General features: G+C 47.1%; 1 protein-coding gene across 1 annotated transcript in view; it reads left to right on the plus strand.

The window, feature by feature from the left end:
- ATP6V0A4 (ATPase H+ transporting V0 subunit a4) overlaps positions 1-21,710 on the plus strand; it is a 36,242-nt gene that overhangs the window by 5,778 nt on the left and 8,754 nt on the right. The window contains exons 7-15 of the mRNA XM_016222379.2: positions 1,485-1,567; positions 2,208-2,301; positions 4,989-5,201; positions 7,236-7,386; positions 8,249-8,388; positions 10,583-10,740; positions 14,058-14,151; positions 18,403-18,521; positions 20,342-20,558. Of these exons, the coding sequence (XP_016077865.2) occupies positions 1,485-1,567; positions 2,208-2,301; positions 4,989-5,201; positions 7,236-7,386; positions 8,249-8,388; positions 10,583-10,740; positions 14,058-14,151; positions 18,403-18,521; positions 20,342-20,558 (1,269 nt within the window). The remainder of the gene's footprint in view (positions 1-1,484; positions 1,568-2,207; positions 2,302-4,988; positions 5,202-7,235; positions 7,387-8,248; positions 8,389-10,582; positions 10,741-14,057; positions 14,152-18,402; positions 18,522-20,341; positions 20,559-21,710) is intronic.

Below are 21,710 nucleotides of genomic sequence, written 5' to 3' on the forward strand. Positions count from 1 at the left end.
TCTTCAATGTCCTGTAGCCTCACCAGAGGGCTTTCGTTCCTTCCAACACCGAGCCTCTAGTTCTACGAAGCCAGTTATCTATATCCTTTCTTTCTCTTCTTTTTTTATACCTTTGAAAGGTCAAGTCAAAGGCTGATTCTTATTAATTCATTCCTTCAAGAAACTTAGCTATACTCTTTCCACACTAGGCAGCAGCTGTTTTGTTTCTTTGGCTTTTTTGGTCATGATTTTTAAAAAATTGATTTGAGAGAGAGAGAGAGAAACATCGATTTGTTGTTCCACTTATTCATGCATCATTGGTTGCTTCTTGTATGTGCCCTGACCAGGGATCGAACCTGCAACCTTGGCGTATTGTGACGATGCTCTAACCAACTGAGCTACCTGGCCAGGCTGAGTCTTAATCACAAAGAACCAAACTGATTTAGGTCAGTGTGCCTCATGTTCCAGTGTGCACACGAGCATAAAAATGACCTGGGGGGTCTAGTTAAAATGCAAATTCTGCTTCAGTGGGTCTGCAGGGGGGGCTTGAGAGTCTCCATTTTAACAAGCTCGCTGATGCTGGTAGTCAACAGCCCACACACTTCAAATGGGATGTCAAGAGTGGTCTTCACTGGGGGACACACATTTATTGCTATTAATTACGTAGGGCCTCTAGCCTTCTGGCTGGTATTTAAATCCACTTGTACTTTAATTCTGAGAAGCTAGGCTTATTTGTAAAAGTCATAATCTTTTCAGTAGGGGCTAGACAAAATTAATTTTTAAGTTTTATTTTATAGAAAACATCTTCATAGTTAAATAAAATTTAAAATAAGATGAAAACTTATTAGGTAAAAACCCCACAAACCCTCACCACTTTCACTTTAATTTTATTTTTGTTTTTCTCTCGTGCTGTTTTTCTCTAGTCTGTAGCCATAGGTAGGCAGGTATAATTTAATGTGGTTGTAGTAATAACATGGAAATCATTTTCTACCTTCCCTTCATTTAGATGGTATAATTTTCCCTCTGCATTGCTACTTTCCTTTATGAATATTAGAATTTGACATTGAAACATCACTTTGATAATCGTGTTTTGGTGTGAATAGTCATGGTAGAGGGAGAGTATTTCTAAGTGAGCATCTGGAAAAAGATGCCTGTTGACCTTGAAGGTCCACTGAGCAGATGACCAGAGATCAGAATGGATTCTTGATGTTGGTGGGTCAAGGGACAAAAGAACCTAAGAGATTCAGAAACGACCAACTCGTGTAGCCAGTAGTGGAGCTGTCCCTTTAAGGCTTCATTGGTCCCCCTGCTGGCCCCGAACAGCCTGCCTCGGTGGCCCTGCCCTCAACCATAATGAATTATGAACTCAGATCAACCGTGAGAAATTGAAGTGTTCCTGTTTAAAATTTATATATTTTTAAATACCTAAGACCAGAATTTTACATTCTGATGATTGTCTAACGAGAAAGCAAAATGAATATTTTTCCCTTGTTCTGATTTTCCAGAAAGAAGAAATGAAAAAGAACATGTTCATCATATTTTATCAAGGAGAGCAGCTTAGGCAGAAGATCAGGAAGATCTGCGAGGGGTAAGGAGACTGGCAGTGGCTCTTCCATCAGCGCCTTGGGTCGGGAGTGGGCCAAGAGGCGTGCAATGCCGAATACACGATTGATCGATCGGCCGGGGCCTCTTTGAGGTCCGTTTAGGGATCTAGAATAACTTTCTGGCATTGGACAAGATAGTGTAAAAAAATGCAACTGACTTGGAGTAGCCGTGGAAACAGGAACAGAGAGAACTTAAATAGGCAAAGTTGAAAGGTAACTAAAAGCGGGCGTTTTAACCACTGCAGCGTGTCCCTGCTCGCAGGCAAACCACATGCTAAGCTGTTTCTAATGTTACAAGATCATCTCACATTAGCGCATTAATAAATTCTGGGGGGGAGGAAGGGACGAGTTCAGCTGGCAGTTTTATTTAAATAACAGCTCACAGGCTTTATGGTTTGAATGAAGCTCATTCCTGTAATAGAACCCCAGCTTTAATTCAGACCGTGAGCCATGTGTCGGGAGCCCTTGTCATGGGGTTCATTTATTGACGGCCACGGGGAGGGTTATTCTGGGAAAAGGTGGCCGCCTCACTGAAGCCAGCAAATGGTGACTTAGCAGAAGAAGATCTTAGGCAGGAGGCTTTTGAGCTTAACCACGTGTCCCTTTGGAATGCACTGGCCACAGGTTCCGAGCCACCATTCACCCCTGCCCGGAGCCCGCGGCGGAGCGCAAGGAGCTGCTGGCTGGTATCAACACGAGGCTGGAAGACTTAACCACCGTGAGTGAGGGCTCAGGCGTGTCACCCGGGGGCACTGCGGCTGGGCCACCTCTCCAGCTGCCGAATAAGCCCTGTGCTGGGGCCCTGGCTGGAGCGCTGGCTGGGATGCTGGCTGGGCTCCTGCAGCTCCTGGTGCAGATTTCATAGTTAAGAAACTGCTCCACGGGCTAGAGCTCATGACCCTGCCGTCAGTAATGCTTTGGAGTTAGAACTGACCACAGCCCGAGGCCACCGCGGCCTGATGAAAGGAGCCTTCGGTTGCCAGCCCGGCCTCGCCTACGATACAACGAACTAGCCAATTAGGTTGAACAACCAGTCTGACCGATTCTTTTTCTGCTGAGTCGCCCAGTTGTTTGAATCGACCAATTAATTCTGTAAAAATAGCCAGTCTGGTTTCGCCATGTGAACTCACCCCAGGTTCATCTCCTCTTTTTTTTTTTTTTTTTCCCAAATATGTCTTTATTGATTTCAGGGAGAGGGAGGGAGAGAGAGATAGAAACATCAATGATGAGAGAGCCATTGATCAGCTGCCTCCTGCACGACCCCGATTGGGGATCGAGCCCGCAACCCGGGCATGTGCCCTGACTGGGAATCAAACCACGATCTCCTGGATCATAGGTCGATGCTTAACTACTGAGCTATGCCAGCCGGGCCATATCCTCTTATAAAGTCTGTCATCACCCAGGGTGGCACTCAACACCTACATCATTAGAGCACTTTCTTTAATAAGCTTTGAAAGTAATCACTAAGAGCACCTGGTCCTGCAGCATATTGTAAATTCTCCATCAGTGCTGCCCAACGGAACCTCAGTGGTGGTGGAAACATTATATAACCCATATCTATATATCTATATATCTATATAGATATCTATATCTATACCTATATCTATATATATATATATATATATCACACATGCCAGTGTGACCATTGAGCTCTTGGGGCATGACTAGTGCAACTGAGAAACTGAATTCTCATATTTATTTAATGTTAATTAAATTTAAATTCTAGTGGCTCCGTGCGGCTGATGTACTGGTCAGCACAGTTCTAGATCCGCAGTGCTGTCTTTAGAAATTAGGTGTGTGTGTTTCAAAACTCTTAAGCTAACAGAAGACATTTTCACCCTCCAAGAAAAATCTGTTTGATTTCTTTAATTCTCTTTATTTGCCCTTTGTCACTTGTCAAGGAGATTGTGTTTCTCTTAAGGCCCTTTCCCCCAAATACTTCATGAGGAGAATGGAAAAGAAGCTATGCCAAACATATGCTGCGTTTAGTGTGACCTGGGTAGCCACATGCAAAGGCGAATGAAAAGGCTTACTCTATTGTTCCACCAGAGCAAACACTGACTCCATTAAATAAATTCTTCGTGGGCCAAACCTCCATTCATCGCCTCATTCCTTAATTCACTTGCCATTTTTTGGAGGGATTATGTATGTAAAGCATTTTTCACAAGTGGATTAGTTTCCTTGGGCTGCTGTAACAAATCAGCACAAACTGGGTGTCTTAAAGCAACAGAAATTTGCCCTTACTGGTGTGGCTCAGTTGGTTGGAGTGTCATCCTGGGCACCGGTTTGATTCCCAGTCAGAGCACTTGCCGGGGTTGCAGGCTCTGTCCCTGCCTGGTAGGGGGTGTGCAAGAAGCAGCAGATTGATGTTTTGCTCTCACATCAATGTTTTTCTCCCTCTCCCTTCCTCTCACTCTAAAGATCAATTAAAAAATATTAAAACAAACAAATAAAAACCCCAGAAATTTATTCTCACAGCTCTAGAGGCCAGAAGTCTGAAATCAAGGCTACAGTAGAGCCATGCTTCCTCTGAAGGCTCTAGGAAAGGACCCTTCCTTGCCTGTTCTGCTATGATCTGAATCTTTGGGTTCCCCCCAAATTCATGTGTTGAAAACCCAATGCTAAAAGGTGAATGGTGTTAGGAGGTGGGGCCTTCGGGAGGTAATTAGGTCATGAGGGTGGAGCCCTGATGAATGGGATTAGTGCCCTTATAAAAGGAGCCCCCTGGAGCTTGCTTGCCCATTTCGCCATGTGAGGATAGAATTTGAAGTCTGCAACCCAGAGGAGGCCCCTCACCAAACATGCTGACACCTTGATCTCCTTCAGCCTCCAGAACTGTGAGAATACATTTCTGTTGTTTATAAGCCACCCAGTCTGCGGTATTTTACTGTAGTAGCCCTAATGAACTAGAACATCTTCCTGGCAGTCCTTGGCATTCCTGGGTTTCCTTGGTTTCATTGAGTCTTTGCCTCCATCCACACAGGCGTTCTCTATGTGCCTCGATGTCCAAATTTCTTATAAGGACACCAGTCACGTTGGAGTAGCCCGGACCTACTCCAGCATGACTTCATCTTAACTTGATTGCATCTGCAAAGACCCTATTTCCAAATAAGATCACAGTTATCAGGGGTTAGGACTTTAACTTATTTTGGGGGACACAGGATACAACACAGAACAATAGTACTGGAAGGAATTTAGAAGAAATAGAAAAACTTTGCCTGAGGGTTTTAACCTCTGGTAAGGGAGATAACTGCTCATGAGAGTTCAAGGCCCAGTGAGAGCCACAGGCCAGAGGAGGGAGCCCAGAGCAAAGGAAGCCACTGCGGCTGAGGAACCCCGTCTTTGCCACATTTCCAAGCATTTTGGGAGTGTTCCTTGTTTTTCTGTGGGTTGTTTTCTGTCCAGGTTATAACACAAACCGAGCGTCACCGTCAGAGCCTCCTGCAAGAAGCAGCTGCCAGCTGGCACTCCTGGGTCATCAAGGTGCAGAAGATGAAGGCCATCTATCACATCCTGAACATGTGCAACATCGATGTCACCCAGCAGTGCGTCATCGCTGAGATCTGGTTCCCAGTGGCAGACGCCAGGCGCATCAAGAAGGCGTTGGAACAAGGCATGGTGAGTGGCAGGTGGAGCAGGGAAGGGGCCAGATGAGTCATGTCTAGCCTTGGCAGCCCCCCCCCGCCAGGGCACTGAGTCATGTGAACTTAATAAGTGACTTGCTGGTAGGACGGTCCCCTTTGTCTTTGTATCTTCAGTTTGTAACCTGGGGGTAGGGCACATGTCAGAAACTCCTTATCTTCCCGGCGTCTGACAGTTAGTCACAGTTTCTTTCATCTTTCAGGCTGAAGGGTTGGAAGGTAAAGGCCTTGAAGTGGGATGGGACTAAGAGATGGGAGCTGTCTTTATCCCCATTATACAGATGAGGAAACTGAGGCACAAGAGTGGAGGTAACTTGGCTATGGTCCTGTAGCTAGGAGGCAGGACTTGTATGTCCCCACATGATGGTCCAGTAACTCCCCAAATGGGACTCCCTGGAGGAAGTGATGCGTGCGCTGAACCTCGCAGGGTGGTCAGAGGAGAGGTGGGGAGTGTGCGGTGCAGACTAGTGGCTGGAGAGAGAGTGCAGCGGCCTAAGGAATGGGAGCAGGTCACGGAGAGGCTGCAGGGCAGGTCCTGAAGGAGCACAGGGGTGCGAGGGAGCTGATTTTACTCCCTGCTGGGTGACGTGATCCAGTTTGCATCTTAGAAACTCCCAGGGGGAGCCTTGGGAGAGTTGTCCTAAGGCAAGGATTTCACTGAACAGTGTTGTTCTGTAATCACGAAGGGGTCAAAGTTCTACAAGGCTGCTTAGGGCTCTTTCTACAGTCTCTTCAGCCTCTGAAAGAATCAAAGTATTTCCCCTGGTAGGAGTAGAAGGCCCTATAGCTATTATTATCAACAATATGCAAAAAATACTTAGACTGGGCTACTATTTTATCTCCTGCTGGGGGGCATGTTAGAGAGAAAGGAGGAAGCCACAGTCCTTGACCTCAAGAAGGTCATATCACTCACGGGGCAGGAGATGTAATCAGAGAGGAAGGACTCCTCTACCTGTGTGTAAGCTTGGGGAAGGTCCTTAACCTCTCTGTACCTTAGTTTCCTCACCTCTAAAGTGGGGCTCCCGATCCCTACCTCATGGTGTTAGGTAGTAAATGCTGGTGGAGTCTGGAGTGACCAGAAGGTTCCTGGGAGTGAGCTTGGAGAGTGGTTGCTACTTGGGCGAGTGAACAGGGGAGGTGGCCAGTGTGGGGTTGGCTGGTTTCCGGGGAGAAGCAGTGGGGTGAAGGTGTGAATAGAGGATTAAGCTAAAGTTGTAAAGAAGTCTCGATTCTGAGGCTAAAGAGTCCTGGTTTCATTCTCTACGTAATGGGAAGCCTTTGAAGGTTTTTGAGTCAGAGGGTAACATGACTAAAGTAGTGCTTTTTGCCTGTTTAGTTTTATTAAAAGAAGGATTATGTAGTCTGGAGTGTAAAGTAATTGGGAAGGAGATGGGGGAAGGTGGGGAGGCTGGGGCTCAGCTCAGCTTGCAAGATTTGGAGGTTGGTTGATTGAATCAGGAGAAGGGAAAAGTCTGCAGATCCCATAGTTTTGGGAATTTGGAGAATGGAGACTGCCGAAGGAGCAGGCTGGCTTCAGGGCAAGTTGATGAATCCAGTCCTGGAGTATGTGGGGTTGCTGGGACATGAGAGTTTGAAAGCCTAGGCAGGCAATGAAAAAAGAATCGAAACTTAGGAGAGGGTCAGGGCCATTTGGAAGATGGAAACGAAATTTGGAAAGGCGATGAACTCTTGAGGGAGTAAGTGGACGGAAAGGAAAAGTAGAGCCAGCCCCAGAACTGGGGCGTAAATATGCATTCCAGGAGCAGGAGAATGGAAATCGCCAGAGAATCAGGAGGAACTCTACTCTCTTGACGTCTCTCCTGCAAGATAAGTTAGATAAGTGTTAGGAAGGTAATAACTTTGACAGAAGAGATCATGAGTCTCAGAGAGGTCAAGTAATTATCCCACGTTCACCCAGCAAGTGAAGGCAGGAGTTGCCCTGCAATCCATGTGCCGATGCCCAGCCCAAGGTTCCCCTCCTCACGGTTTTGCCACACGCTCTTTTTTGCAGGAACTGAGCGGCTCCTCCATGGCCCCCATCCTGACAGCAGTGCAGTCTAAAACAGCGCCTCCCACGTTTAACAGGACCAATAAATTCACCGCTGGCTTCCAGAACATTGTAGATGCGTATGGTGTAGGCAATTACCGGGAGATAAACCCAGGTAAAGGGTCTGTTGCATGCCCGAGCTGCTTGAAAATGAAAATTGGGTAAGATTTACCCTCACGGTGGCAGCCCAGGGGGTGAGTTGCTTAAAACTAACTTTCCTGAAATCTTCTTTGGTTTTTAAATGCTCTGCATTGTCCCCTGTGAAGGTGATTAGTGGAAGATTCGTTCCTTGTCAGGATTTCACCTATTTTCCCTTAAACTGTAGCCTTATTAGGCAGCCAAATTCTGTTTTTGTTTGCTTAACAATTCAGTGAGGGTCATCTCTAGACATCTTCATGGCCTCATAGTTGTGTGGAGAGGTGGGAACATGCAGAACTTGGAGTCAGATTCTTAGTGACATGAACTGTGAGGTTGGTGGCCTGGACTGTAAAATAAAGGGGTAGACCAGATGCCCTTTAGCCAAGCAGTTCATGATGCTGTTCTTGTCCAGCCTGAGTCCCAATCTAACTCGTGACCCCTAATGCAGGGGCCCCATCGGTTGAGGGTCCTGTGAGTAACTGCTGGGGGTATATGGTCCGTGCGAATGGTGCAGAAACAGACAAAAGGTGGAAGCGGAACGAGACCAGAAGGCACTTAGAGAACTGATTTTCAATCCCATTGGCCTTTGTGGTCTTGGGCGAGTCACTTAACCGCTCCCAAACTCAGCTCATCTGTAAATGGGGGGATAATACTGTTTCTTCATCGATGAGCGGATGTATGTGGGAGCCGAGCAAGTGTCAGGGGTGTGGATGTTGAGAGGTGACAGAATCTGAAAGACACAAGGCAGCCAGCATGTGACAAGGAGCGTGTGGAGGAGTCTTCGTGGGGAGCCCCGAGGGCTGTCGGGGAGACTCAGGCTGCCGCGGTGTCGCCTGCAGCCCCCTATACCATCATCACTTTCCCCTTCCTCTTCGCCGTGATGTTTGGGGACTGTGGCCACGGAACCGTGATGCTCCTGGCGGCCCTCTGGATGGTCCACAACGAGAGACGCTTGCTCGCCCAGAAGACGGACAACGAGGTGGGTGGCCACCCGATGTCCCCCTGATTTCCTCGGGATTGTAAGTAGGACATTTAAAATGTGTGTGTGTTGTTTTCGCCAGAGGAGCAGCATGTTTTTATGAAAAGTAAGGGGAAAATGGAAAGTAAAAAAGGGCCAAAATTCAACATAAAAAGTCCTGGTCATAGGTCAATCCTTTGGATGGTTTGGTGCAGTTCCTTTTAGCAGTTTCATTTTTTTTGTACATTGCTTGGCCAGGCACCCATCTTTCCTTTTTTTTTTTTTTTTTTTAACATTGATTTTCCCCCTCTTTGATTACAAAAGCAGTATGTGTTCATTGGGAAAATACATCTGCCTAGAAAAAATTAAAATTGTTTTTGTATTAGCTTTCTTGTTTCTTTTCTGTGGTTATACAAAAATATATAATTTTCAAAAATTAGGATCAAATAGCGCATATTAATTTGTAGCCTCCCTGTTTTCACTTAAAAAAATGTCACAGACCTGGCCAGTGTGGCTCAGTTGGTTGGAGCATCGTCCTGTACACAGAAAGGTCGCAGGTTCAATCCCTCCCTCTCTCTCTAAAAATCAATAAAAAAACATATAAAAAATATCACAAATATTTTCTCATGGCAAAGTCCTTTTTCCACAAGCCCACGCCAGTGTTCTTGTGAAACACTGAGACCTCCCAAATACCGTGCCTTCACTTTTACACTTGCAGTTTCAACACCTTCCATGAAGTTCCTTCAGAGTGATTGAAGGTTGAGACAACTCAAGAGTCTGCATTGTTTCAAAGTTAATCGGCTGGTGTCACTTTATGGCCACTGTTACTGCATTTTACAAAATGGAAACATGCTTTTGACTATGTTCTGAATTTTAAGACTATCTGCAATTTCTTTTTACAGGTTGACTTAACTAGAGCTAGTTCAGTGATGTCATAGTGAGTTAATCATAAGCAAGGTTGGTGATAAATTAACCTATGACCAATATTGTTTTTCATGACAAGCACTTTTAAAAAAAATCCTCATCCAAGGAATGAAAGTATATTTTCCATTGATTTTTAGAGAGAGTGGAAGAGAAGGGGGAGGAGGAGAGAGAGAGGAGGAAAAGAGAGAAACATTGATGTGAGAGAGACACATCGACCGGTTGCCTCCCACACGCTCAGGGCTGGGGATCGAACCTTCAACCCAGGCACATGCCCCTGACCAGAATTGAACCCGTGACCCTCTGGTGTGCAGGCTGATGCTCTAACCACTGAGCCATGCCTGCCAGGGTGCAAGAATTGTTATTGATTGATTGATTTTAGAAAGAGAAGAAGGGAGAGAAACATCAATGTGTTGCTCCACTTATTTTTGCATTCATGGGGGATTGAACCCACAACCTTGGCATATTGGGGTGATGCTCTAACCAACTGAGCTACCCAGTCAGGGCTCATGACAAGCATTTTATTTTATTTTATTTATTTTTAATATATATAATGTTTTCCTTTCAGAGAGAGGAAGGGAGAGGGAAAGAGAGATAGAAACATCAATGATGAGAGAGAGTCATTGATCGGCTGCCTTCTGCACGCCCCCTACAGGGAGGGAGCCCACAATTTGGGCATGTGCCCTGACCAAGAATTGAACTGTGACGTTCAACCACTGAGCCATGCCAGCTGGGTATGACAAGCATTTTAATAGATGTAGTTTCCTGTAATAAATATTTGAAGACTCAGCAGTTCTGAGGATGGTTGTTATACATCATACAGTATTAGGGGGAAGCACTTTCTCTTCTTGGTGGATGTACTTAGAAACTCAACTTTACAATGAAGACCCAAAATGAGTATAGATTTGACTTGCTGTAAAATTTAGCTCAGTGCTGACCTCCTGGAAGTGCTTGAGACAACAGCCACCCTTCTTTAAGTCCCTTCTTTCACAGGTGAGGCCTCAGTTTCTGCTTTAGTTACGTTTTCTAACCAAGGCTGAACTCAAGAATATGAGACTTCTAGGTTTTGTTTCCACAGTAGCAACTACCAGTCCAGAGCTTTTCTGAGTCACCTGTAGAAGCTCCGGGAAGTCATGATGTGTGTGCGGTCGGTATTTGGGTGGTGTTGATGTGCGCCTGGTCGTGTGGCCCTCTGCACAGGCTTGCGTGCCTTGCTGAAGAGACACCCTGTCACACATGCGTCCGGGCCTGGCTCAGAGCCCCCTGACAGCTGCTTCTGTGTCTCCCAAGCCAGATTTGGAACACCTTCTTCCATGGGCGCTACCTTATCCTCCTCATGGGCATCTTCTCCATTTACACGGGCTTCATTTACAACGACTGCTTCTCCAAGGCTTTCAACATCTTCGGCTCTTCCTGGAGCGTCCAACCCATGTTCAGAAATGGCACGTGGAAGTAAGTTCACAGACAGGGACAGGTCGCTCTCCAGCCATCCAGGTGGCCTCAGTGACGGTTTTCATGGCTGGGCGAGTCTACACCTGGCTTGGCCCAGAGGTGCGCCAAATAATTCCATTTCCTCAACTGAGTCCGAGACCTTGTGCCACCTCCTTAGTAACTGCTGGTAACTATAACTCATGGAAATAGTTTTTAAAACTTGAGCTCAGCTAAGTCTATGTCATGGAGTGCGTGCCACGTGCCAGGCACTACTGTGAAAACAAGGATGGGCAGGTGTAAACTGGGAGTCCTAGTAGCAGTGATAGCGGCTACTAGGCTTCCTGGAGGACCAGGTGGGATGTGAAATTTGTGAGCTCTGGCAGGGGACTGTGTTCTACTGTGAAAATGCCCTTGGTATTTTGATGAGGATTGCATTGAATCTATAGATTGCTTTGGGTAGTATGGACATTTTAATGATGTTAATTCTTCCTATCCATGAGCATGGTATATGCTTCCATTTTTTTGACATCTATATATTGAGGACTTGGGCTTTGCTTTACGAAAGGCTGGTGTAGGTGTTGGACTTTATAACTTTTCCAGTATTCAAGGCTGCATACTCAGCAGAAGGGCATTTTCTTTAACTGATCAGGCAGCTTGTTAAAAACAAAGATGGTTAGTTTTGTTATCCGAGTTCTCTGTAGTTGCCTTGTGGGCGATGGAGACGCACACAGGTGTGGTGGTTAGGGGTAGTGGGGTGGCTGCTGAGGTGTGCTGGCTGCAGGAAAGTGAGACTTGGAAGCTCTCTATGTCCCCATGGACCACACCTCCCATAAGCATCCAGTTATTTTATGCAGTTAATCAGATGAACAGTCATCAGAATGGAAACACAACGCTTCAGGAATGGACACTTTTGTGAGGAGAGGGGAAGAGTTGAGAGTTTGAGAGATAGGTCAGTTGATGAAGGGCAGTGGGGGATAAGGGGTTGCAAAGGAAACAAATAGAAATCGTGACGGCCCTGTGATCTTTGGGGCTCTTTGCTGCCTGCATCACAGATCTGAGATAGTAAGCACAGTAATTTCAGGGCAAATTTGCACAGCCTAAAAGTCACAGGTGACGTTTCCTCATGTCTGTCTGCCCAGCTTGTTCGGGTCAGCTTCAGGTTTCTCTGTCTCACCCTGGAACAGAAGGGAACTGGAAGGAAGTGGAGTCAGAGATGTGTGAACGTTTTTACAACCTCACTTCCCACCTTTCCTCTCCCAAGCAGGGTAGGACTCTAAGTTTCTATTTAAGGTACTTCAGGGGTTTTACCTGCTTCCCGAAATCTCTGCTAACATCATCATTGGGGGGAGAATAAGCCATCAGCCTCATCCAAGGATTTTTCAGTAGAAAAGATTCAATCCAGGATTTGTTTTGACTTGAAGCTGTCCCACGTGCACTCGAAGGGCTTGATGCTGATGGAGGCACAGGTGGGCTCAGAGGGACTGTCCCAGTGGGGGTGGGCCATGGAGCTTCAGTGCATTCCTTTCCAGTTTCTCTGCTGGGTCCAAGTCCCCTGTAGTAGAGGACAGGGATGCTACAAGTAATTCAATAAAATGAAGACGAAAACGTTTTCCAGAATTACAGATGGCTACATCTGTGGGGTTCTTCACTGCTTTGTTTTGCTTTGCAATTAGGATCCCGAAGAGATACCTAAAGGAACAAAACTTTAAGAAATTTAAAGACGAATTACTTAGTTCTGCTCTTCAGATGTAAACTTGTAAGCACAGCGATGGACTTTGACATGTGTTAAATCAGCGTAATTTCACCAAACTACCAACACAGAATTGTGTTAACCCTGGAGTGTGATTGTGAAAGGACCAAGTCAACTGTCTTGTTATCACTCTGCAAATGTGGGTCAAAATGCTGTTGTTTTAGGCCTGTGTGAATTACCTCTGCCCCATTCCAGGCACTTCAAGGCCAAGCCCAGTCTCAGGGAAGCTCAGCCACATGCTCGGGGGTCAGTGGCACAGAGCAGAACCTCATCAGCAGCGAGGCAAAAGGAAATTGTAGGATCCATCAGAGTGGCAAGGATACACAGCAGGCTGACTCTGGTCACCGGCCTCGAGCTAGATCTTGGGCCCACTTTCCCTGACAATTGACTAGGGACGTTGTCACAATGTCCTTCAGCCACAAAGAGCACCAGACACATGCCTACCATCACCCCAAATTGGGCTTATTGACTCAGTGAGAGAGATGGCACAGCCCTGGGGACAATGGGCATCTTGGAAGAGGGTGTCAGAAAGGACTGACTTAGGGGATTTGGCCTCTCAGAGGATAAAGGTTATCTCCGGTCATTTCTGTGGTTTGGATACTGTCCTTCTGTTGATATGTCCATGTTTCAATCTCAGATCTGGTCGTGGAGCGGTCTTGCTTTCGTCTTGATCCACCGCGGTCACAGGGTGGCCTTGTCTGATGTCTGTGTTCTGCGAAATTGTTTATGCTCAACAGCAGGCTTAGCCGCAGGTACCCGGCCGGTTCCCTCTCGTCAGGGGCAGCTTTGTGGTGTGTGGACACACAAACACGCCTCTGCTAGTGAAACCCAACCATTTGCCCTGAGGCACGTTGCTAGGACAGGGGCCTGTGTGTGTCTAAGATGGCCAGTCAGGGCCAGCTGTGTTCCCTGCACATGGAGGGCCTGGGGGGCATGATCGGACTCCCTAATCCTCTCTGTTACCAAATGCCCTCTGGCCCCTCAGTGGCAGGAGGGAAGGAGTGTGTTTCCAGACAGCCTATCAGCATTGCCACTACTCTGTCCCTCACCATTTCCAATACTCATTTCTGGGGCTCTCTATAGATGTGTGCTTCTGGGTAAAAATGGGACACAGATTTAAAGACACTCATGGACCCCAACTGTTGAGGGCCAAGTTTCACAGAGATCAGGGTCCCTGGGTGGAAGCCAGATCTCTCCTCCAGGATCAGCCCACGTGCTCCCAGGGGAGAGCTCCCAGGCTTGTCCCTGGGCTGGGATCTAGCTCCCATAGGCTCCTTCATCCACTCTCCTACCTTTTTTTCTGATGTAGTGAAACTTTTTCTTTACTGTATATACCCCATCAGGCTGGGAGTGCTTTGAAAACTCCTTGGGGGTTAGCGGGTCGTTCCTGTCGCCTCAGCGCCCAGGATGGTGTACCTGGCACACAGTGGGGATTTGGGACCCATTCATGGAATAGCCGAGTGAGCCAAATGGGTGAGATGCACCCACAGTTAGGCTTTGGTTGGCTTGACGGATGGCACCCTGGGATTTTTTCCTGCCTTTGGTTGCTCACTGGCTTTGCTTTTGTTTCTCCTCTCTCCCCCTGTAGTATGAAAACGATCGAAACAAATCCGCTCTTACAGCTGAACCCCGCCATTCCAGGAGTGTACTCTGGGAATCCATACCCCTTTGGGATCGATCCGGTAACAATGTCCTCTTGACTTAAATAGTTACTAGTTGAATGTCTTGCTAAGGAGATCTGGGGCCGGGGAGGGGGAGGGGAAAGAAAGCGCCAGAACTTGTCAAATCTACCAACTTATATTGAGATAGAATTACCTGGATGGGAGGTTTTTGTGACACACTGGGCTGAATTCAAGTAAGTGTCCTAGCAGCCCCTGGGTCATTTTCCATACGATTCCCCAAGCATCTGCCTCTGCCTCTATCACTTACACCCCGGCGGGTAATGACTGCTTCTTTAAAAGGCCCGGTTGCCTGGAAAGTATGTGTGTTAGATCAGCAATTTAGCATCCTAGTCAATGCAATGGGGTAACAGTTTTTCATCCCTAGAAAAATATGGATTTACTTTTATTTGGGTTTTATTTTATTGTGTATAATTAAGTAAAAAAAAAAAAAAAGGTTGTCAACTTTTCTTTGTTTGTTATAAACATCTCAGTTGGACCCGAGCCAAGCCAAACCCAGGGGCTTCCTCACACAGCCTTTAGGTAGGAAGGGATTTCCAGAAGACACTCACACACGGTGGCCCGGTGCACACCGCCACGAGGTGGTGGTGTTGTGCTTTAAATGACATGGGCCGTCTAGACTGAGCTTGGCAGATGCCTTCCCTCAGTCTTTCTTCTCAGCTCCTTCTGTGGGAGGGAACCTGAAGCCTCAGTTTTAGTTGCTGCCGGGTGGGAGTGAACAGCACCGGCCCCAACATTGGTTCTCTGCTCTCTCCTATCTCTTGAGTGATCCCCTCTTCTGTTTTCCTGGGTCCCCCCACTGTCTGCCCTCCTCCCCTGCCCTGTAAAAACAGAGGATTACCCAGGATTTGTTTATACTTGCTGCCCAGGGGCACTTGCATTCCAAGTTTTATCAAAAGAAGTAGTCCTTGAAAGCTGGTTTGTGAGCTTCCAAGTGCTAAAAACAAATGCGAGTTGTTATTTTCCTCGACAGGAGGGTTTTCTCTTTGGTCTTAGGAGTTTCATGATTAGCGAGCGCAGAGGGGGCTGATTTTAGGGCCTGGCTGACCTCGCTTTGAGTCGTATTGCTCCTACTCTCCTCCCTCACATCTAACTCAGTGGCCAGTCCTGTCTGCCCGATTCTGCTCCTCAAAGGGAGACACATGTCACATCTCAGGCCTGAGCGGTCCGCAGTTTCTGCTCTGTGTGCCATTTGTCATCTGTCCAGTAGTCAGGAAAGAAAGGGAGATGTGAGGGTGAAAGAAAAGGTGGGATGTCGAAAATAATTTTTTTTCCAGGTAACACGTAGGTTTTTGAAATTTTCTGGTCTTTTTATTATAGAATAATAATAGAGGTGATTAAAGTCCATATAATACAAAATATCATGAAAATGAAAAGAAAGAGTTGCCTTTCCCACCTCCTCAGTTCCTGCAGTCCTGTTGTTTCTCAGAGATAACCTGTTAAACAGAACATCTCCATGCCTATGTCAGCACTTACGTTTATTAATGAAGGGTTTGACTTTTACATAATATAAATTTCTACAGCTGCGTTTATTGACTGTGTGCAGCATCTGTTTTGAATCAGATCATGAAATATTTGGCTATCGGAGCTGAGAGGTCTTTCTAAAGGTGCCTGTAAATATTTTATGATAAATGAACATAACAGTGGTTAAAAGCCCACACTTTGGAATCAGACAGTTTGTGTTTAACTGGCCTGAAACACTGGACACTGGCTCTGATTTTAGCTCTACTGAGACCCCAACTACTTCTGTGACTGGACAAAGGAAAATAGGACTTTGGAAACCAGGGATGTAATTGCATGGAAATAAAGCTTTCTGCTATATCACATCCTCCCGTGGGGGCCCCCAGAAATGCTTATCCAGTGGTACCCCAAGAATTCCACTCCCACTAGCAATGGGGGAAGTCAAGACTCCTTTTTCTCTGATAACAAGATTAAATGATTTTCACATGTAAAACACCTAGAAAGAGTCTGGTGCATAAATGGAGTAAATGCTCCATTTGTTATAATATTACTTCTTCCTGGGTGTTTAAGTAACTTAATCTCCCTGAAATTAAGATAAAGTCCCTTATCTGTAAAATGGGAATCCTTATCCAGTAGTCCTCCCTTGTTCACAGGGATGTGTTCCAAGACCCCCAGGGGATGCCTGAAATCATGGATAGTACTGAATCTATGTTACGATACATACATGCCTATGATAAAGTTTAATTTACAAATTAGACACCGTAAGACATTAACAATAACTAATAATAAAATACATCAATGATAATGATATATTGTAATAAAAGTTATGTTAGTATGATCTCTCTCTCACAATATCTCGTGGTACTGTGCTCACCTTTTCACTTCAGGGAAGCACTTTGTGGCATCTCTCTGGCGTATCCCAATTGCCAGCATCACTACTCTTGGGCTTTGGGGCCCGTCCTTATTAAGTGAAATAAGGGTGACTTGAACACAGCACTGGGGTACTGTGGCAGTCAAGCTGATAGCTGAGACGGCTACTAAGTGACCGAGTGCGGAGCAGGTACAGGGGAGATGCTGGACGAAGGGATGGCTCGCGACGCAGGACGGACGGAAGGGGACGGTGTGAGATTTCATCACACTGCTCAGAACGGTGCACAGCTGAAAACTTACGAATTGTTTATTTCTGGGATTTTCCACTTAATATTTTCAGACCGCAGTCGACCGCAGGCAAGTAAGACCGTAGAGAAGGGGGGACTGCTGTCTCGATCTCCTAGTGGTTTTGTGAGATGGGAGAAACGCATTCAAGAAGCTTAGTGTGTGCCTGGTACTTAATCATGAGCTCATTTTGTTTATCAGATTTGGCTGGCTCTGGGGGTGCTGGTTACCCTCCTAATGCTGAGGGATCCTGCAGGCTGGGCCAACCCGGTGGGCGAAGGAAGAGCAGAGCGTGCAGGGCAAGCCTGCTGCAGCCTAGAGGTCAGGGCACCCGGGGCGGATGGAGGAGGCCCCTCTGGTGTGTGAGCAGCATCACTGACGTCCCTGCTGTCCCCTCCCCAGCAGCCGCCTTAGCGATCGTCCAGCTGGCAGCCACCCAGAACACTGTAAAGAAAGAATCAGGGAAATGCGGTCCCTGGCCCTGTGGGCGCCCAGGGGACAGGGCAGGGGACTGTGCACTGAGACTGTGCCTAGGCGGGTGCTGACCCCGAGGCACTCACTGCAGGAGGGTCGAGGAGAACTTTGTGGCTTTGTTACCTTTGACATGCAGTGTGGCAGACCCTCCAGATGGGTTGACAGGCAGTTGGGGATGTAAAGTGGGAGAGGCTTCAGACGTAGTTGCCAGGACTTGGGTCCTTTGCATGCGGGTGGGGATTGGAAGCCTCAGTGGGGTTTAAGATTTCTGTGGGGAAGATGCGCCTTGGGGGCTGGGGGCACTAAGCAGCATGAGACCCTGCCAGCCCCGACCCTGCGAGTGCTTGCTCTCTGTGTCCTTCTCCTGTGGGGCAGGCAGGTACACGTGTCTGTCACTTTGCAAGTTGACAGACAGGGACCTCAGAGAAGGCGGGGACCATGTCTTACCCATAGTGCTATAAATATTGACTATGGGAGTGACTTTTTGAGAAGGGCCTGGAAGATGCTTTGTAATGTGAAGAGCTATAGAAATTCAAAATAAAACATGATGTTTGTTATTTAAAGCAGTTTTTAAAAAATATATATATCTTTATTGATTTCAGAGAGAAGAAGGGAGAGGGAGAGAGAGGAACATCAATGATGAGAGTCATTGATCGGCTGCCTCCTGCACGCCCCCGACTGGGGATCGAGCCTGCAACCCGGCCTGTGCCCTGACCGGGAAGCGAACCCCGATCTCTTGGATCCTAGGTTGTTGCTCAACTGCTTAGCCACACCAGCCGGGTGGGCCATGCTTTTATTATTAAGAAGGATTGGATAAGTTCATGGGCCACAGACCTACACCTTTATTAAGGGAACTGAGGCAAGTCTGGGATCTTCATAATACTTCAGGATTTCTTTTCACTTCGAACAAAGGAAAAATCACATAGGGTTTTCCTCCCCCGTTTCCCTTCAGCCACATGATATTTTACTGGCACTAATGTCACCAGAGTTGCATTTATAAGGGACGCGGTCCTTTTCTGAACCTAAAATGCATGAGTGGAACTGGACTGAGACTTGAGACTGGGGTTCCCAGCGCGACTTCCCAGGGGAAATGGTGCTGTGGTCCCCACTCCGGGTAGGACATCTGGATTCTGGCCTCACGCATTCTTCACCTTCCCCACCCAGATTTGGAACCTGGCTTCAAACAAGCTGACATTCTTGAACTCCTATAAAATGAAGATGTCCGTGATCCTGGGCATCGTCCAGATGACTTTTGGCGTCATTCTCAGCCTTTTCAATCACATGTGAGTTTATGAGTCACTGCCTTCCTGTTGGTCTGACCCCACTGACGATGGGTTGGGTCCTGTGTCCCTCTGTGCGAGGCTCCTTCCTATGGGAGAGCTTCCCTGTGTCTCTTGGCATGAGCTAGGACAAGCTAGTGGCCAGAAATGGCCCCTCTGTGTCTCCTCAAAGGTGAGTGCACCTTTCATCTCAGAAATATCTGAGGGTTCAGAATGAGGCTGGCAAGCCCGCAGTGCTTTGTGCCCCTGAAGGCTTGTTTCTGTACATTGATCAGAAACCTTTGATCAAATACCCTCTGGACAACTTCTCTAACTTGCTTCCGCTGCAGGTGTAAATCTTTGAGAACAGCTTCCAAGTGCCTGTTCAGAGGCACCCTGTGTGGACCTGGCAGCTGGTAGGGGTTGCTGCCGTGTAGACTGGGAGGAAGTGAGGGAAGCATGGGGCCACAGACACCACGCAGGGCTTGGAATCAGAAGTTTTAAGTACTGGTTCCATAGCTGTGTGACCATGGTCATGTTGCTTGTCATCTCTGAGACTTTCTTTTATAGAATGGGAAGTTAGTAGTCAGAATGAGTTAGGTTACTGTGAGGTAACAAACAACTCCCAAGTCTCAGTGGCTCAGCTCAAGACTATGAGACATGCCCACCGGGGGCTCTGTGTCTGTCATTCTCACACTGAGACCTGGGCTGATGGGCCGCCACAAGCTGAGACACTGCCAGTTGCTGTGGCAGAAGGAGAGTGGTCAATTATACGGTGATTCTTAAGCATCCACCCCAAAGTGACACCTGCCACTTCTGATCCCATTTTATTGGCCAGAGCCAGTCACATGGTGATCCCAGATCTGAAAGGCCAAAGAAGTACAATTCTACGGAAAAGTCAGAGGTATTTGGTGTGCAAACTAATGCCAAGCACCCTGGTACGAGTGCCCATCTGGGAGCACTATGAGGACTCAATGAGAGAGAATCCCCGGGAGTACCTTCTGGACTAGACCTTATTAGGCATCATATGTGTCAGGCTGGCCTCAGGTCTCTGATAACCCCATTTTTTGTTTTTTTTTCCCCATGGGATTTCCTTTTCTAGCTCTTGCAATTTACAAAGGGTTTGGGCGCCCTTTCTGACATTTTAACTTGGGGGCCCGAAACTTAGCCTGTGCTCCTTTGGGCCTTAGAGCTGGAGTTGGCACACTTTCTCTGTAAAGGCTCAATAGTAAGTCTACTAGGCTTTTCAGGTCTCTTGTCTCAACTACTCATTTCTGGCGTTGGAACGTGAAAGTTGCCATTGACAATACGTAAGCGGATGAGTGTGACTCTGTGCCAATAAAACTTTATTAATGAATGCTGAAATTTGAATTTTATATATTCATGAAATATTATTATTCTGTTGATTGCCCTTCCCAGCCATTTTAAATATGAAAATCATTTTTTAACCTGTAGGCTGTATGGAAACGGGTGACGGTGGGCTCAGTATGGCCCAAGGGCCCTACTTTGCCCCCCTTATTTTTAGGCATTCTCAAGAGAAAGCTTCCTAGTCGCCCTTGTGCATCCGTGTACTTTCAGTGTGTCGGTATGAGCTGGGCCTGCATTTGAAGCTTCGGCCAAACCGCCAGCGGACTGTGTGGCGTGACCTTTGCTGCAGGCTTGACCTTCAGCCCTTGGCTCTCTCCAGCCCTCTTGTGCGAAAGCACTTTCCTTTCCACCCGTGCACGCCCGCTGCTTCCCCGGGGAGTGGACGCGGTCCACATGTTGTGCTTTGGGGGAGAATTACTGGTTACTGGTATTTTTTTCTCAAGGTTCTCTCCTGTGTGTGTGTTGCCCACCCGCAGATACTTCCGAAAGACCATCAACATCCTCCTGCAGTTCATTCCGGAGATGATTTTTATGCTGTGTCTGTTTGGATACCTGGTCTTCATGATCATTTTCAAGTGGTGCTCCTTCGATGTCCACGTGTCCCGGAAGGCGCCCAGCATCCTAATCCACTTCATCAACATGTTCATGTTCAACTACAGCGACGCCTCGAACGCTCCGCTGTACGAGCATCAGGTACCAAGGGGCTTCTCTTATGCGCTGCTTGCGGCAGAGCTCTCACGCCCTCCGGCCCCGCACAGGCTAGTTATCCGCGAGACTGAGCCACCTCGGCACCCAGGCCAGGGTGCCCAGCCTAGCAGCAGCTCCAGCTGTTCCGATCCACGAGAGGGTTATTGCGATGGGGTTCAAAAAGGACTCGTCGGGTAGCTCAGTGGGTTAGAGCGTTGTCCGGATACGCCAAGGTGGCCGGTTCGATCCCCGGTCAGGCTACATACGAGAAGCAGCCAATGAAGGGTTGAGTAAGTGGAATAACACATTGATTCTCTCTGTGTCTCTCTTTATCTCTCTCCCTCTCCTGCCCTCCAAAATCAATTTAAAAAAAATTTTAAAAAACAAAACAAAAACAGAAAGAAATGGACTTGTTCAGTGTCTGTGAAAAAAGAAAAACCAATGCTTCAATTTACTGGCTTGGAGCCGTAAATGTTCTGTGTAGCGCCCTAACATTTAATAATCTTTTATTCTATTTTTAAAAATATATATATCTTTATTGATTTCAGAGAGAGGAAAGGAGAGGGAGAGAGACAGAAACATCAATGATGAGAGAGCCATTGATCGAGCCCACAACTGGGCATGTGCCCTGACCGGGAATCGAACCCCTATCGCCTGGATCCCAGGTCAACGCTCAACCACTGAGCCACGCCCGGCCGGGCAATAATCTTTTATTCTAAAGGTAAACTCCAGTTAAGGTGTATAAGACAGAGAGTGGAAATAGGGTCAGGAGTGGAGTCGCTCTGTTCCCGTGGTTAGTGGGTTTTCTGAAAATTGTGGTCCGAGCTCAGGCTCCCCTGGGAGCCCCACTGGCTCATCGGAGGGGCATTTCATCTCTGTTTTTCGTTTGGGCCCTTTCGGGGACAGGACCGCCCAGCAGCCAGACTCCATTGCTTCCTTCCATTTCTTTCAGCTTCATTCTCAACTGACTATTTTATTTTTACAAAGTACTAATGTTCCATGGGAGCTGGATATAAATGTCTCTCAGTGAGTCATTCTTTGGTAACACAAATAGCTCTCTTCCTCTGGGCTCTCCCAGCGATTAACCTGATAATATTGCTTGGAGGTAGATTTTTCACCGAAGGAAGGCCCACGTATGTAGGTTCTGATTCCTCTGCA

This window comes from Miniopterus natalensis, chromosome 10 (assembly GCF_054644295.1).
Source record: "Miniopterus natalensis isolate mMinNat1 chromosome 10, mMinNat1.hap1, whole genome shotgun sequence".
NCBI lineage: Eukaryota > Metazoa > Chordata > Mammalia > Chiroptera > Miniopteridae > Miniopterus > Miniopterus natalensis.